We start from the raw sequence: 19,307 nt of genomic DNA, 5'->3' as shown, positions 1-19,307 counted from the left end.
TAGTAAAAACAAAAAACTCCGGAGAGAAGGTAATAAGTTGCCAGGTATATATTTATTTATTAGTGAACGTTTTCGGTTATCAATCTTTGTCAAGCTGAAGAAAAATATGATGAGAGCAAAATATATATAGTAAATAGAAGGCTCAAAACATGGCTTAAAAAACTATGGAATGCACCAATGAGGTGGCAGAACAATACGTAGTGGCCAATGAAAAGCCAGAAAATAAAACAAAGCATAAAACAATAGAACAATGTAGGGAGGAAACCTTCACCAAAAAACACTAAAACCAAAGCATAGCCAAAATGGCGCCAAAATGAATAATAACAGTATAACACAGCAATGTATAATTAAATATAGTATAACTGATATAATAAATAAGACAGCAATAAAAATATAAGGAGAGCCTATAAAATTCATAAATCAAATATAACTATAAGAAATCATACGAATGATACTCATAATAGTCAGTATAGAAATATAAAGAGAGCCTATAAAAATCATAAATCGAATAAAATAATCATAATGAGTATAAATGGCCTCTAATAAATATTAGTTTCTAAAAGATTTAAATGATATATTGAGTCCATTGGGTGCAAGGGTGCCAAGCTTATATATAATACGTTCTTCTGTTTTTCTCCTCATGTTATCCGATCCATTGCACAAAGTCAGTCCGGTATATTTGAATGTCCTTCAGAGAGTGGTTATTAGTGGAAAAGTGAGTGGCAACTGGAAGACCAGGTAGTTTGAGTTTGATAGATCGTAGTGAAGCGGTCGCTCATACGCCGTTTGGTCTCTCCAACATATAATAGTCTACATTTGGTACAAATAATGGCATAAACAATGTTACAAGAAATACATGAAAAGAGTCTCTTATTTTGAAGGTACTAGCTGGTCTGTGGATGATGTCGGTGGATTAAACATGAGCGCAAGTCTTGCATCGTGGTCGGTTACACGCAGTAGTAGATCCAATAGGAGGTGGGTTATGTGTGGATTTAACATTGGAATGAACAAGAGTGTCCTTAAAATTTTTATCTCGGCGGTAGACGTGCATAGGTGGTGATGTGAACACATTACTTGTGGCTTGGTCTGATGATAAAATCTCAAAGTTCCTGATTATTACTTGTTTCGTTATTGGGTGATAGGTGAGGACTAGCGATATTCTATCGGTAGATGCAGCGCTTTCCCGGGGTTGGAGTGCAATTTTGTTGAGGCAGCCGTCTGTGATGTTGGTGGGATATCCTCTATTGGAAAAGAAGGACATCATTTCTTTGGTGCGTGTTTTAAAGTCGTCGTCTTGTTTGCAGATTCTTCTGAGTCAAACTAATTGTGAGTAAGGGATAGAGTCTTTGCATTTGGGTGGGTGTGATGACTCATAATTCAAATATGTGTATGCATCAGTAGGTTTATAGTAGACGGAAGTTGATAGTGTAGAGCCCTTGATGCTAACATTTGTATCCAAAAATGTGACACTGGTGTATGAGATCTTGTGGGTGAACTTGATAGCTGGGTGAAAGGAATTCATGTAATTAATGAAATTGGTTAGCTCGTCATATGAGCAAGATGCAGCTCCCACACAATCGTGGATGTAGCGTTTGAAAAGCAAAGGTTTGGTACCGTCGTATTCATTGAATATTTGAGATAACCCATAAACAAACATGCAAAACTGGGTCCCATGCGAGTACCCATACTGACTCCAGTAAGTTTTCGGTAATATGATCCATTAAAGGTGAACGAAGCGGTGGTCAAAACTAATTCAGCAAGGCGGATGAGAGTAGATGTAGGATTATCTGACTCCAAAAAGTACTTAAGAGCAGTAAGGCCATCCGATATGTGTATGCTGGTATATAAAGATGTAACATCCATAGTAAATATAAGACGGTGGTCGCCAGGAAATTGAAATTGATCAAATAGCAGGAGTGCTTACTTGCTGTCTTTAATGTACGTAGGCAGTCGCTGAACCATAGGGCTAAGAACATTATCCAAAAACTCGCTGATGATAACAGTGGGGCAATTACAGCAGGACACAATAGGTCAACCAGGAGTATCGGTCTTATGTATTTTCGGTAGCATGTAGAAGCGTGCGCAAGTGGGGTTAGAATTGATCAGGCACTTGGCATTAGGAGGCAGCTCACCTTCTTTTATCAAGTTCTTAATGTTGGTACTGACACTGACTCCTAGTGGTGGAGTCCAATTGGAGTTATTGGAAACTAGGCAAGTGAATTCATCCGTTTTATTAGTTAGAGTGTCCTGGCTATGAAAGTGTGCTTTAAATCGCAGTTTACGGTAGTACTGTTCCAGATCATACTTAACTTGAAATTCATCAATAGTCTCGCGTTTAGGAACAAATGACAGACCTGTAGAGAGCACAGACCTCTCTTCAGCAGTAAGTTCAAGATCCGATGGAATGGTCACAACTAGCTTAGATGTATCAGGTGGGGTTTTAGTAGCGGTAGACAACTTCCTTGCACGTTTCAGCTTATCGAGTTTAGTTTTCTTAGCAGTGGTAAGACAGTCATAAGATTTTCTGTTCAGCATATGGACAACATGACATATGTAGTTAAATTCAGTGGTACTACAGGAGGCTTTAAGTAAATTGCGAAATTGTTCCATCTTGTCACTATTAATTTGGCAAGAGGCTTGAAAAGAGCATAAACTGGATCGCATAATTCTTCTTGAGCAGTCTATAATAGGTTTGGACACAATATCAGAGTGAACATTGGCAATAGACGGCCTCCAATTTGATCAAAATAATTTTGGAATGATGTTAGATTTAAGGCACGTAGAAATGAAGTTAACATGATTACAGAATCTGGTCTTATTAAACATGGCTACTCCAAACTGGCAAGCGAAATGTTCTAAAGTTGCAGGATACATTTTGAAGTCTTCACATAGATGTTGAAGCTGAAGTAGAAGTTTTTTAGGGTCTTCCATAGAGTACCGGTAATAGTCAAAACAAAGAGTAGAAGTCCGGTGCTTGCAGCAAATGATGATAGAAAATATATATAAAAAACTGGAAGGCTGCATTGGCAAACAAAATAGTAAAAACAAAAAACTCCGGAGAGAAGGTAATAAGTTGCCAGGTATATATGCCTGTCTCTTATACACATCTAGATGTGTATAAGAGACAGTATATATGGTGGGTGGGGTTTCGACATTTAGCTTAATAAGAGGGGATGTAGTCTAAACTTATTAAGAATCATAAACTCAAACTACATATAATATATACATATAATAATCATCAACATACGTAAGTTAAGAATATGATTAAAATAAAAAGCAGAACATATCTGTGGACATCTTTTAGAAAGACAATAAAATTGAAGTTAGCATGTCAACCTTTTCTGTTCCCCCATTTCAAAGATCTTCTTTCCTATTTAATAAAGTAAACTGTGAAATTCATCTACTGTAATACTAAGGTGATTCAGATAAGCCATCACATTCATTCTGATTGGTCGTTCAATTTCAATTTTCCCTCCAAAAGCTTTTCCCTCAAAAAAAAAAAAAAAAACCTATGCGGACCGATTAGTAACCACTCACTGTGCTGTAATTGGTTGATTTACCTGTAGCAGGCGTAAGCGGAACGATTTAGGCTAAGCCAAAACAGATTTTGGCCTGCCCCCCCCGGACAAATTTTAGCAGCCAAAATCCTTCCCCTGGACCGATTTTGGCGTGAAAGGCCGATGGTTTTGAATAGAAACTACGTTAATGTACTCAAATCCATGTGCACTAAGCAATTCAAATATGGCATAACTTTCAAAGTACAGTAACATTCAATAAAATAGAACCTTTAAAGACCATCTATGATGCATATGGGGCTAGCCATCCCCAGTGACCAAAAATTATTTTCCATACTGTAAGCTTTAAAATGATGGGTCATACTGGAAGTAAAAGTATTACATCTTCTCTATACTAAAGTATACAGTACTGCAACATTCTTATGCTACGCAGTTTAACATAGCGACAGCACACTGGGATGGCATGCCTCATATGGGGATGAATTTTTTTAACGAGCCAAACAAAAAATTATAGGAAAAACTAAGGAAATATGAATCTAATTTACACTATGCATGTTGGCAAGTAAAGTTTACTAAGCAATTAATCACTTACTTAAGCATTGATAACATCAGAAGAAATGTGAAAAACAATGTCAGCAGACACAAAAACATGTAGGCCTGCACACCTTGTGTGGCAGATTATCACGTTTGAACAGTCTTGTGAAAAGATCTACACAATTATAATTGGATTGACAAGCGTTGCAAACTGCCAAATTATCCGTAAACTTGGACAAGGACATCTTTTCTAAATCAAGGGTTAAGTGATAGGATCTAAAAGTATTTTCTCTTTCCTGTAAATTTAAATCACTTGGATATTCATAATTTTTAGTTTAAACATTAAGAAAATATAGAAAATGTCAAAATATTAAATTACACCATACAAGATATAATTTGATAAAGTTTAACATCCTAATGCCAAATGAGCACATTATACTGTATATAAAAAGTTCATATAAAAGGAAAAATCTGAAAATACAACATAAAGGTACAGTATTGAAATTGGTGAATATAACTATTGTTTTAAAATTAAAGATAAATAGCAAGTTATAAATAAAGGATTTATTAATAATCTCCATGTGTTGCAGTTCTGAGGATGTAGACGACCAAACCTGTAGAAAATGTATTCGTTGTATATGCGATGAAATGTGTCTTTAAATGTCGTCAAATTTCATTAGCATACTTTGTATGTGTCATCAATGCTGCCAACTCAAGATACAATAATTTTAAGAGCATATTTCATGATTCTATGCATTTTCATTGACTTGGGATAAGTTGCCAAACCACAAAATAGTGTTGTTTACAAGAACACTAAAAATTAATGTTTATAGAAAAAAAAAAAAAAAAAAACTCTTCCAGTATGACACAGATAAAAACAATTCAGTTAATTTTCTCTAAATTTCAAACACACTCAATTATCTAGTAAAAATGTATGGGTAAATTTCAAAGTGTAGGAATAGCATTATTTATGTATTTAATAAGCAAGGAATATACTTCAATGTTCAAGTTTAAGTTCCTTGTTCAAATTTTCACGAGAAAGCTTACGTCAATAAACAAAGAAATTATATAGTAAGTGTAAAGCACTACAGGGATTATAAAAATAAAAATTTATTTTCCAGTAATTTGGTGTTTTCTAGTACACACATATGTTCCATTTACTGTCAAAAGCATCTGGAAACTAATTTTCTTGTGCAACAAGTTGTATGTTCTAAGCAACAAATTGAGTTTAAATTTTAAAAAAATTTTACAGTAATTACTGATTTCATGAGGTCAAATACTTGGCCTTATATAGAAATGAGGATGACAATAAACAAATTGCAAATAACAAATTTCTTATTGTCAAAAGCATCTGAAACCAAATTTCATGTGTGTCAAGTAGCATGTTCTTCAATAAAACTGTTTAAATATAAAGATATATACAGTAATTATTGAATTCCTTGGCCTACAGAAATGATAACAATAAAGAAAAAAAGTGAACACTAAATACGAACATGTGGTTGACACCTCCGTAAAAGGAATAATTAAGATTTAACATCAATTAAAGGAATTATTTTGAGGTTGGGAATGTAAGTTTAATTTGATCCCTCATCAAAACCTCTTTATACTTTCGATTCTGATGCAGTGGGACACTTCTGTTACCTCATATACAGCAGTCCACTTTTTATTATAAAATGCAATGTGTACACACAATAGAAAGTAAAAATAGTGCCTAAAACAACTGCAGCACACAAATTTTGCACGAGATTCTGATTTATGTTTCCTCCACTATTTGTTTCATTTTCAAAAAATATAAATTGCTTGCTAACCTGGGCAAAATTTATAAATCATATATAATATGTTTATGTACCTTAAAAACAATAGCTTTTTCAATTTAGCTCTTTGGGTAGACATACTTTTAATAAATGATAAAATATAATTCTTATCTTATTTTTACTTTCTCTGAAAATGAATTTCAACCTTTAACTTTGAAAAGCAGGCCTGATACCACTTAAATATCGTTTAAACAGTCTTATTTAGGAATAGCAATTTCGTTTCAACGCATTAACAGCATCTCATAAAAGACGTGGATGTTGATGGGATGTGAATATTGGGTGTCCTTCCACCGAGGCTGGGAGAAGAGGTGTTTGACAACTCTCAACACCAAGTCCTACTACCGGTATCATTAATTTATTGTTCAATTTGATTTTGTTGTAAACATGTACAGTATGTCAGTCACACCCATTTAGTGTCTATCCACTACACAGGAATTTAGCTTTGAAGGAGCAGATATTGAAAGTGTCTACTGATAGAAGCATTACACCACAAACACTCATTCAGTTGCTAAACAGACTTTAATGTTAATTTGTATTATCACATTATATAAGGATATATTTTTTGTCAAAAACATTTTCGTAAACGATTTTAAACGAGCTAGGTAAAATAACAAGAGTAACTTAATGTCTGGGTAGTCATACTAGAAAATTAGACGCTTTATGACTCAAGGAAAAAATACAAATAATTTAAATGTTTATTATTGACCTTATTACATACTGCACTGACCTTATTAACTAATTTATTGACATTATTACATAGTATAAAAAAAGTGACAATCTCAATTAAGAAAATAAAATTATTTTTAGAACAGTCACTACTTTTTTTACAAAAATATTTTCAAATCGGTTATATTATATCTCTTAATGTTGATTCCATAATTGTATTAAAAAGGAAAAGAAAACATACTCAAGAAAATAAAATTGAGTGTATACCTCACTGGATTTAATAAATTTCCTATGGCTAAGGGATACTGGAGTATCCTTTTTCCATGTTCTTAAGAAAGCAAAGGTGGTTTACATGAGTTTACAATGGAGCTTACCTCGTAAAACATACACTTTCTATAAAATCCATCAACAATATAATAACCAAGTATGATTTAAAAAGGTACCGAGTGTTAAATTCATTATGTTCACATTGGGTATGAGGAAAATATCCATCAAGGGCCAATTAATCTTGAATAATGATTATGTCCCATTAGTAATATCTTTTACCCTAGACATATTTCCCCTCGCAGTTAGATTAACCCTACTTTTACCCCCATAAGATATGAGAAGGCATTAACGTAATCAAATGCAGGAGTAGAAGAAAGTATGGTTCATTAACAAAAATAAAATATGAGTTAGAAAACATTTAGATTTAAGATTCAATTTATTTTTGCAACAAAAGTTTCCATAGGATGCATTTAACATTATTTATGCAATTACAATGTTAGCTAATTATAATACAGCTAGGATTACATCAAAAGGAATTTAGTCAACTCATTCACACTCACAAAGTGCTTGCTTAACTATAGTCCGTGACAATGTAGCAGAGTTGCATGAAAGTGATGAGTTCAGCCAGATTGAGATATGTGATTTCAAGGGAATTTCTAAGAGAAAGAAGGAATTAATTTTATCGACATGGTGATGTGACATTTAATTGAACACAGAAGAAAAATTTTTCTAACAATTTGCTGCATATCAAACACAGGAATTAACCTATGTAAAAAATCTTTAGAAAATAACAGGGGTCCCAAGTCTCCCAGACCTCGAGGGAATCTCCGGGAAATTGGGACGGCATCCCGCAAGCAAGCAAGAATCTCCCGGAAATTAACCCATCTCTGCAAATTAATAATTTTGCATGTTTTCACTGCTTTATTAGACTAGAAAAAAAAAAGAAAAAAATGAGTTAGGGGGAGTGGAATGTTAGAAGCAATCCCATGAGGCAAAAGCCCCCATTAGCAGAAATGGTCCATATAGTGAGCTGTCTGGTAGTTGAGAGTGAGCTGTCAAATGGTCCAGAGGGAGCTGTTAGCAGCTCCATAAACTTAACTTTAATTGGTTTTAAGAGTCCATTGGGAGTTAACAAGAGAGTCCTGGCCAGCAACATATAAGCCTGGTTCACGTCAAACTTTATCTAGATATACCCTCACTTAACTTAAGTGACTTAATTCCTTTAACTAGCTATAATTGAGTGGTTCACGTCGAACTTTTAACTAGTTAAGTGGATGTATATCTAGATAAAAGTTCGACGTGAACCAGGCTGCAGTGTTTTTGGAGGAGCAAAGGCAGAATGTGTAAGCAGCAGGGAGCATTTTTTATCATTTAATCCACTTTGATTGTTTTAACAGTGAACACGCACCAGAATTAAAAAGAAAGCTTGAACCTTATGGTGTCAGGGGTACAACTTTAAAATGATTTAAGAGCTATGTCTGCGGAAGAAGGCAATACACTGTCCCTGTCTCTTATACACATCTAGTTTTTTATTTCGTCATCGTAAACATGTGCGCTCATTTTAACGACTGGCGTTGGTGGTAGTTTGTTGAAATTGAATTAATAGCGACTATTATAGCAGAAATAGAAAAGATTGAATTGTCAATAAATAAATACAACAAATCTGATTTTATTATTAAGAAAAATATACATTATCACTTACGCAAAAAACGTACGCAATCGGACTTTTTAACGTTATTACTTGGTCGATGATGCAAAGGCCAAAGGTCATTGGTAATATCGACTATTCGTAAAACGGACGTTTGCTGGGTGTTTACCCAAAATATTACAAATAATTTCTGAAAACCAGACTAATGAGACTACTTCGATGCTGTTGTTAGCATTGTTGAAGTACGTTGTTGCCAACCAGAAGATGATAATGGTGGTACAATACAACAAAGCTGGTTTAGATGCCTACGTTACGTAATCGTGTCCTTTTAATCCGAGCCGACTTTACCGTTAAGCAAGTTAATTTACCGTTATTCTAGTAAAGTTAAGTCACTTAACTTAAGTGACTTAATTCCTTTAACTAGCTATAATTGAGTGGTTCACGTCGAACTTTTAACTAGTTAAGTGGATGTATATCTAGATAAAAGTTCGACGTGAACCCAGCTATAGCCATGGGAATGTAAACAAGAAACCCATTACAATCACTCACTTCATCTCATGGGCTTCAGTGGCAATAAATAATTTAAGAACCCTTTGCTTTGCTATCTCATACTAGTAACTAGCATTTTACTATCAAGCCTTAGTCATGTATAACGCATGTGATTTCTGGGCCAAGTCCCAGTTCAAATGGGTACTTGAGAGGCCACGGGGGGCCGAGCCCTTCTTACTCCTGCCCATCACTCTACTAAAACGCCTTGACAATACGGTAACTTTTTCTATAATTTAAAAAAAAAATCAAATAGAACAAAATCCCACAAACACTCTTTGGCAGATTTATTAGAAGGGGGTCAGTCCAACTATGACCCATCATTTTACTATGGAGGTTTGACCAGATATGTATACCTGTGTGCTTTCTCGGCAAACGCTTAGTTCTTCCGACTCCAAATGAACCCCGATAGACCAGGGGCCCCATTGTTACTTCATGGTGGCCAAGGCAAACAGTATCTTGTGTTTTCCTTTTTATTGATGATTCTACATACTGTAAATACTTGTAACTATGAACAATGGTACCGTTATGTTACGTGCTGTATAATATATTTAATTGGCTGATTGATTTGTTATAACATTAATAGGCATGGTCCTCTCAGTGGTGCAACGATGAGTCGTGGGTCCCGGGCCGAAACAATGTTAGGAGCACCATGCACATCAGTAAAATATTTTTGCTCACGAAGTGACACCAGGGTGGGTAATCCCCCTACAGATAAGTGTTAAGGATGAAAAGACTTAAATTATTGTGAATAATATTTTGCACACACATAATTAATTTGAATATTTGCATGCAACATAGTATATATTAGGTCTATGCATATGCACATGAATTTTCTTAGCTTTGCCAATATTAATAAGCATTATCAAACAATCATTCAATCAATTGTTTCAGGGTGGGTCCAGGAGACACAGGTCAATCCCAACACCCAAAAAATAAAGAAGAAAGAGAGAAGAAAGACCAGAAAGAAGGGAGCATGACGTCACTCTAGGCCTACTCCAAAACAAGCTATTTTTTAATGTCTGTGGTCTCCACCATTTCTAAACAAAATTCTTTCTCTATATCTGTCCCTTGGGTAGATGGATATATTAGGTGTAAACACCAATGATAACCAACAATATTCGGAAGAATACTTGTTTCCAGTGAGGTCCTTATGGTGGTGATTGGGCACTACACAGGTAGTGGCCTAACGATACCCGGGGCCCTGTGGCTTTCTGAGACTGGGGCCCCTTCTTGATCCAGTACCTCAAAGTGGCCGGAAATGGCACTCATAAATTTAAAATGCGAGTATAATTTAAGGGGCCCCCAGGCCGACAGGGCCCCCGTTAAACCTTCACGGGATGTCTTACAGTCGATCTCAGAGACACATTATGCTGTTATGTATCAATAAAGCCCTTTTGGGTAAGGGTGACCGAGCGAGGACCTATGGGATGGGCACCTTCGGTGCCTCAGGTGACTGGGGCCCTGCGGACCACCGCACAAGAGTGTATAGTCCTTAACGCCATTTTACATCGGGGAACAATCTCCTACGCATTTCCAATTAGTATACTGCATTTTTTAACGTGCACATAGGCCATAATGCAATAAGGAGAATAGCGTTGGGAATTCAATACACCACCTCCTTCCTAAAGCCCCTTCAAATTACCATCTTAGAAAACTTAAAGAATTTATCCTCCAAAATGGCTGGAAAGGATTCCCTGTACAGGCGAATGCTTTGTTCATTTTTAAGTCAGTAGGCCTCATTAAAATAACTATAATAATCTCACTATAATAATAATAATAATAATAATAATAATAATAATAATAATAATAATATTTTAATATTGGTTGCCTTTTTGCCTAGTAAACCTGTTTTCTTTTGCTGTTATTGTGATGTGGGTCCTTTTTGTTGACAATTTTTTAAATGTTGATTGTTTAAATTTTCCTGCTTGAACCCTTTTGTAAAATTCAACTCATTTTGAGTGGTGCAATAAAGAATAGTTTAATTTGATTTGAATCGGAGACCTAGAGATCCACACGTTTCAGCGGACACAGAGGCTACCACCAGTTTAGCAACTGAGCTAAGCTGCTCTGCTCCCTGGTTATAAATTTAAAAGGTACCATTCCAATTTAGGCTCTATTACAGGCTCTATTTACACTATCAAAATTCAGAGATGGACAAAAATTTACTTTCGCCATAATATATTGTACATATTGTTTTTAATAAAGTGTCACTTTAATTTATGTTGCTCTGAAACATAAGGCCAATCTGAATAAAATGACCATTGTCCTTTAAAGTCCAATTGATGATGTTGCAGGTGTTCATTATCCGAATATCCGAATTATTAGTAGGCCTATCATAACATTATTTTAATCGACTTGAACATGCTGTGTATAATATTTAATAATATGCCTACTATGATGGATAACCATGTATTTTATTCTTTATTTATTGACATGTTTAAAGTCTGAGGCGGATTTTAAGGTGAGTAGGGATGCAGTCGTCCGGGGCCGGCTCGTACATTTTTGAAAAAATTAAAAGAAAATATTTTGTCAAAAGCATTGTATTATTAGATTGCTCGGTAGTAGTAAGCAGGGGCCCATCGCCTTTCCGGGACTCATTTGGGCACACAAGCATTACAATACTGGCCAAACCTCCACAGTGGGGTATCCTGGGGCATAGTTGAAAGAAACCCTTCTAATAAATCTTCCAAATAATGTGTTTGTGTTATTTTGGACTATTTGGTTTTTTTCGGAAATTTTAGGAAAGGTTGCGTATTGTTAAGGCATTGTAGGACAGTGCTGAGTATCAGTAGTACTGTTAGTATAAGTAGTGGCCACTCCGAGGGCACACTTGGGACTCGGACTTCGCCCAGAAAGCACATGTGTTACTTAAGGCTTGGTAGTTATGTGCTAGGTAGTAGTAGGCGTGCCCCCCCACCCAAACCCGATAGCCCATGAGTTACGCAAATGGGTCCTGTTTAATATGATATGCCATAATTGGACTTAGGGGACAATATATGAAACACTACACCGTTTCTGATATGTAAAATGCAACACATTAATCAGCATCGGAAGAGCTTTCCAACGATACCAAACACGACTACTTTTGGTGAGTTTATATACTTATTCTTGTTTTATGCACATTTTAAGTATATTTTGCGGTTATGTTCCGTTCTGGTTTGAGTGACAGTAGTTTTTATATGTCTGGTTTGTTGCCTGTATAGAAATTATGAGTTTAGACACCAAAATCATACCTGCAGCTTTAATTTCCCGTATTATATGTACATTTTTGATAAATTTGGCAGCCATTTTGAAAAATGGCCGCCATTTGTATACTAGACGAAAAATCAAGTGTCAACAGGGCTTAGGGGGATCAGAAGGGATTAATTAGGATATCTGGCTATGTTGACTGCTTCTAACATTCCACTCCCCCCTAACTTGATTTCTAGGCCTCTTTTAAAATTTTTTTACTAGTCTATATTATTAATTTCCTCACAGTGCGTATATCAAAGTCAGTGCCGAAGGGTATCATTATGTGCAGCAAATGAATTAAATGTGTTAAGAAAGCTCATAACCAGATTAGTGGCGGATTCAAGGGAGGAGAAAGCCGGCCAGGGCCCCTAAATATTTCAAAATTATGAAAAAATAGTGTAGAAATAAAAATTATATTCCCATTTAAGAAAGGGGGCCATTTCCGGCCACCTAGAGGTGCCATAATCATAAATTTTCTTACCTCAGCTACAACCATGGTGGGGCTGATGTGGTCTAGATCTCAATCTATGAAAGTCCCTTCCTGCCCCCACCCTTCCCAATACAATTCTCACCTTGAAAAGAACTAAATCTGAAAAAGCTACAGCTTAAATTCTTGGCTTACAACTAGATGGTTATGGGTGTGGTCCATACTGACATCAGGAGTATTGAAATGGGGACTGACGAAGATGAATTGAGGAGCTTGATGATTAAGTGTGGGGCGATAATAAGGTGATGTTTAACTACTTGAGCATGATTGACTTCGGACAATTTCAATGGGGGTGGGGACTGGGGGCGGGAGCTCATTTTTNNNNCTCATTTTTTTTGGGGGGGGGGGGAGAGAGAAAAGGAGATGCCTGTCTATATTTTAACACAGTGTTCCAGTGGACCCAATTTGGAACCACTGGAGCACAGTGATAAAAAAAAAGGGGGTACCTTTATATTTCCTAACAAACCCCCACCCACCCACACCTACACTGTCCCAATGGATTATTATGCAAGAAAGAAGACATAAAAGAAAAAGAGAAGAGATTTTTAAAAATTGAAAAAAAAAAAGAAAAATAATAAATAAGAAATAACAAAAGGATGGAAAGAAAAAAAAGAAAGAAGTAAAATGGTGGAAAGAAAATGACAACGAAAAAACTAAAAGTAAAGGTAAGTATCAAAAATGAAATAAGAAAAAGGATAAACAATATTAAAAAGAAAATAGATATTAAAGGGATAGTAAAGAAAAATGGTGCAAGGTAAAAAATTCAACCTAACTGGAAGGAAAGGGAAAGTATTTCAAGGAAAGTTTCAATTGTTAGGAATATTTCTAAGAAAATTACAAATTTCTGTTAATTATTAACATATATACAGAGTATAAAAAAGAAAAACATGAGAAGAAATAATGTGCTAGCTAAACTGTCAGTCAATGGACAGCCAAAATCTGCAGTTACTTAAGTGGATTGATATATTGATTATAAAATTAATAATTAATATTACCTTTACCTTACCTAACTTCTTCGCATCAAGTGACGCATAAGGCCTCAACAGAATGCCTCCATCTGTCCCTGTTGGCCGCTGCCGCTCTAGCTACTCCCCATGATGTCCATCCTCCCATATTTCTTTCTTTTTCTACCATTCGTCTCCATGTTGTGTTTGGTCTACCTCGTCTTCGCTTACCTTCCGGTGCCCATGTCAATGCAATGTTGCAGTCATCTCCTTGATCTTTTCTTAGTATATGCCCCAGCCATTTCCATTTTCTACATCTAATTTCTTTGCTTATCGGTTGCGTATCTGCTCTTTTCAATAAATCTTCAGTTGTCACCCTCTCTTGCCATTTAATATTTAGCATCCAACGTAGGCATTTATTTTGAAATATATCTATTTCCTTTTCTTCTCCTTTCGTCCTCTTCCACGATTCACATCCGTATAAGAGAGCAGATTTAACTAGCACATTGTATAATTTTATTTTCGTTCTTCTGTTAATTATATTTGACTTCCATATTCCCTTCAGTTTGGTGAATGTAGCTCTGGCTTTTGGAAGTCTGTTGTTCACGTCACCAATTCCCCCTTCATTTGTCACAATGGCTCCAAGATATGAAAACTTTTCCACCGTATCTAGATCTTTTCCGTTCATGGTTATTACGTCGTTTCTAGAATTTATTCTCATGATTTTGGTCTTCTTTAATATGGTTCACTCTCAGTCCTAGTCTTGCTGCTTCTTCTACCAGTCTGTCTGATTTATCTTGTATTTGATTTTTCGTGCTTGATATCAGGACAATGTCGTCCGCAAAATCAAGATCATCGATCAAGCTTGGTGGTATGCTTCCATCTTATTCCATTCTTTCCATTCTCTACTGTATTTCTCAATATCCAATCCACTGCTATAAGGAACAGGAACCCTGACATGTTGCAGCCTTGTTTTACTCCAGTTTTTATGTCAAACCACTTGGATTTCTTGCCTTGGTGAATTACTGCACATTCTAATTTATCGTAGAATGTCTTGACAATATTAATAATCTTCCCTGGTATTCCATATTTTGTCATTATTATCCATAAGCCTTCCCTGTGGATAGAATCGAACGCTTTTTCAAAATCAATGAAGTTTAGGTATATGGTTGCCTGCCATTCATTTACTTGTTCAATTATATTCTTCAGAATGAAGATCTGTTCCGTTGTCCCTCTCCCCTTCCTGAACCCAGCCTGTTCTTTTCTCAACTGTGCATCAACTCCGTTTCTTATTCTTTCTATCACAATTCTACTCAGAACTTTGCTGACCACACTTAAAAGAGTGATACCTCGCCAGTTTTTGCATTCTTTTAGGTTGCCTTTTTTGGGTAGTTTTATAATCAGTTCTCTTTTCCATGTATGTGGTATTTTCTCTTCTTTCCAAATCTGGTCAAATAGCTCCTTTAATCTATCTGTTGTGAATTCTGGGTCAGTAGTTCTGCTGTTATTGAATCTACACCAGGTGATTTTCCATTCTTTAGTGTTTTGAGTGCTTCCTTTATTTCATGCATGGTGACTCTTCCAGTGTTTATTTCCGTGATTTCTTGATTGTTCTCAACATCCCCTTCTTCATTTATAGGCCATTCTGGATCCTCTCTATTTAGGATTTCACCAATTATTATTACTGAAACATTAATTATATTTTTTGTACACTTCCTTTAAATTTTTCAGTATTTATCTTCATTTGTGCAGAATTGCATTAACACTGCAAATGCCTATACATTGGTTACAATAGCTACTGGCCGAACTGCAACATTTGCGCGGAAATTGGTAGACTTATTTTGAATATGCGTGGATGGAATTTTGTCTTTATGAGATAACTCTAAATCAATTTACACATAATAATTTCAACCTAAACAGATGAATAAAAAGTATAGCCGCGTTAGTCTGTACAGTATAGAACAATATAAAAAAAAAAGTGCTGTTGTTTAAATATTTACTTTATATTGACAGAGTTCCAGAGTTTTCACCAGCATTTCGGAAGTGCTGAGATTCCAGCTCCCCACTTGTCAAAGGCCATTTAGGCTTCGTTTTAAGCCCGAAAAATTGGCATCACACAGCCGGCCGGCAACACTTCTTAGGTTATAATGTAGCCTACAACATTAGGCCTGGGCCTGTACAACTTCAGCAAAGTATCTTATAAATACCTACATAACGATCTGTAGTTTCATTTTCTTATTCAATGGTTGTTTTTATTGAGAATTACAAAAAAAAAAAAAAAAAACTAGTACGCCTTCCAACTTCGAAACTTCAGTATTATTCGCCAGAGAACATCGTCACACGTTTCGTAATTGGAAGGCCAATTAGTTTGGTTTAACTGATGTTAGTTTGGTTTAACTGATGTTGTTTTTGTTGTTACGCTTTGATTTTTTTTTGTCAAAACAAGAAACATTCCTTGTAGAATTGTATATCTTTTTATATATCTTCTAGATTAAATTAACCAATTAATTCAATTGTTGCACTTTATTAATTCCACGTTTAAAATTTAATCTTTAAATATCCATTTATATACAATTCAATTTTTATATTATTTCAAAACACTATTAAACAATCATTTTGCTTACTTTCTGCTGATACTTTGTTAAGAACGAAATAAATTGTTTGAAAGAGGCCTATTAAATAACATTGCTTACCGTCTACTACATAGTAGTACTTTGAATATAATCATCCCGATGATGCCTAATTGTATTTATTTACGATTTATTTAGTGTTAAATTTTGATTATTTCTTGATGCTGGGCCCTTTACATCATATGAGTCAATACTGTATACGATCGTTTGAAATTTCGGTACATAGTCTATTTTATGAACAAATACGTTAAGGAAACGTTCACAATTACGAGGAGGTACAGGTAAGAGTAGCACTCAATAAAATGTTAAAAAATCGTGCAATCCAATGTTTTTATACCAGTCTCCTTCGCTTTGACGGTGATCGTTTATTTACCAAGAATAAGATGAGAGCACATTGACACGGTTTTAGTGTACGACGTCACACTTTAACAGTCTAGGTCATGCTGATTGGCTGATACAGTACATGTAAAATGAATGATAGCATGTTTTGCGTACTGCCTGACTGAAAATCATTGGCTGTACAAGTTGGAAATAATTGGGATTTGGAGGGAAAATACCTTCCTACAACTTACAAAATCTACTAGCGCTATCAAATGACCTTGTTGCACTGAGCCCGACAAAGTTGAATTCCTTGTCGCACCATAAAAAATCAGGTCACAAATGCGACCAAATAACCCTTAATTTCCTGCTAAAGTACAGTGGTATTGAATAGGGATGTCTGTCTGTAACCCTATCTGTAACATTAGTTTATAATTATCAGAGTGTTTCCTACAAAAGATATAATCTCCTTTTCAGTTTAGTTTTTGTGTCTATTGCCCCCAACGGGGTATAGACCCTATGTCATGATGTAGCAATTAGAGATGGCGGAAAAGGGTAAATCCGGTTTGGCGCGATCTACAAATTATCCCCAACGACAGAAACACGTCTGGGAAAACCATGTATTACAAACGCGTCTGGGAAAGCGATCGTCTAATAATCGTGCCTCATGAATATTAATAAGCTAGTCGAATATGTCCCAGACGCGTCTAAACGGGTTTGTGCTTTTGAACGCGTTTGCCATTGTTTCTATTGTTTTGGGCGACAAACACGTCTCTGTCGTTAGACCAGGCCCCGGTTGAACTACCGTTTTTGTACAATTTAAAATACTGAACAAGTTTTACTTTGAAATGAACCAAGTTCAAAGTTTAAAGGCTGCATAGTCCTAATAGTTAAATTAAGTGGTAATGACGATAATGGCAGCACATGCATGTAGGCCTAATACAAATATATGCTGTATACACATACTACAGGCCGCTTTAAATACATGATAGATAAAAGTTAAACTATGATAGTATCAACTATCTCCCGCCGGACACCATCCCGGTATATAAGTTAAGTTGAAGGAAATGAAATAAAAATTTACACTGTTTTAATATTTGCCTCGTGATTTTTTGTCGGACACATCGTATCCCCTTCTGCCAAATCCTGCCGCTACCGGTCCCGTTCAGAAATAAAATCAATTCACTTTGTTTCGTATCGATATTCTTACTTTGTCATGAACGGAAATAAACTGTTTGAAATAGGCATATACCACCAGTTTGCATTACTGCAAATTGCCTAGTAACAGTGAATTCACTGAGAAACGTTCCCACACAAGTAGGTTCCCACGATCAGTAGAAGCATGAGAGAAGCAGACACAAGGTCAATCACATACAGTAGTCTTCTCTTTAAACGCCGCCAACTCAGGAATGTAGACGCTCTAGTGTCTGATCTGATTCTTTGAACGCCGCCTTCAGGAATGTAAACGCGCTGCTGCTCCGCAAGAAGGGAATAGCCGACTGCCTTGTTCAGCAATATAAACATGTGCCATGGTTTAACCATTTTTAAAACATAATAATATATATAATAATACAAACATGTATTAAATTCATATAGCCTACACAGTAAAACACAATGCCGTAGCATACGTACTGTTGTGGCATCACGTGATCGCCACAACGAACTTCTTCAACTGCGGCTGATCCAGGTCAGTGTTTACATGCTGTATTGTGCGGGCTGTGCAGGCACGTGGGAATTAGAAAGTTGGCAAAAGGTAATTGTTTTGATAGGTCAATTCGAACATCGCACAATATAATCTGGGTAGCAAGGTTACTGGCGATTGCTTTCTTTTCTATAAAACCTACATGTAACGGTAGGGCTTAGCCTACTAAAATACAAGAAACATTGGGGTTTCCCCAACAAAAAAAATAATTAAATTTAGGCCTTTATTATAAACATTTCTTCGTAAACTGTCACCTAGCGTAGGCTAGCATTTTACTACCAGGCTACTACTATTATAAATATAGGCCTAGGCCTACATAGCCTAGGTACGGTAGGGACACTGAACAAGTTTTGAAGTTGTTTAAATCACGATCAAATTCCAAATTTCGCTGAACGCGTTTAACATTTTGCTATTCACGAGCAGTCAGCCATATGAAAAGGGGAGGAGTTAACTTCCAAACGGAATAAACGGCTCGAACGACAAGCTTCCAAACGGCATTTCACAGACGCGTTTGGGAGCTTGTCATATAACAATAGTAAACGTGTTTGACCCGTTTCTGTCGTTGGGGATAATTTGTAGATCGCGCCTTTAGGCATGATGGGTACTACTACCACGAGGTAGGGGGCACTCTATTGACCATCAAATAGCGTTCGGAACTCGAACACGCATTACAGAGACGCAGCACATGTTCGCCACCAACGCCTTTTACCATCATTTGAAGGACGCCCTCTAGAACATGGTAGTACTCTTCGTGATCAACGACATAACATGGTAACTCAAAGAGTTACTCATTTTTAAAGTGTTTATAGTGTTATATAGTAGTAGGTCTATACAGAATATTGTTATGAAAGAAATTTTTTATGAAAAATCCAGATACACTACAACAATACACACATCTGCATATTGAAGAACATAAGATAAAATTAAAAAAACAAAAACTCCTGTATAAGGCAGTAGACACACGCTCCCGATGGGAGCCTATTTGTAAGGGGAGTTGTTGCA

The 19,307-nt window shown here is 35.9% G+C and overlaps 2 protein-coding genes across 2 annotated transcripts in view; both read right to left on the bottom strand.

Annotated features, from left to right (window-relative positions):
* Positions 1-13,731: 13,731 nt before the first annotated feature.
* Positions 13,732-14,343, bottom strand: LOC117105993. Its single transcript, XM_033247296.1, has one exon. It carries the CDS (start codon positions 14,341-14,343, stop codon positions 13,732-13,734), a length of 612 nt encoding a protein of 203 aa, XP_033103187.1.
* Positions 14,344-14,718: 375 nt separating this feature from the next.
* The window catches only part of LOC117106006 (E3 ubiquitin-protein ligase UBR3-like), a 106,400-nt gene continuing 101,811 nt past the window's right edge, over positions 14,719-19,307 (bottom strand). Inside the window, exon 29 of the mRNA XM_033247318.1 lies at positions 14,719-14,772. Within this exon, the coding sequence (XP_033103209.1) occupies positions 14,719-14,772 (54 nt within the window). The remainder of the gene's footprint in view (positions 14,773-19,307) is intronic.

Source organism: Anneissia japonica, unplaced genomic scaffold, assembly GCF_011630105.1.
Source record: "Anneissia japonica isolate Jap-2015-1 unplaced genomic scaffold, ASM1163010v1 scaffold284860_len1800451_cov186, whole genome shotgun sequence".
NCBI classification, from domain to species: domain Eukaryota; kingdom Metazoa; phylum Echinodermata; class Crinoidea; order Comatulida; family Comatulidae; genus Anneissia; species Anneissia japonica.
The sequence above is the reverse complement of the archived record's forward strand: the minus strand, read 5'-3'. Positions and strand labels throughout refer to the sequence as shown.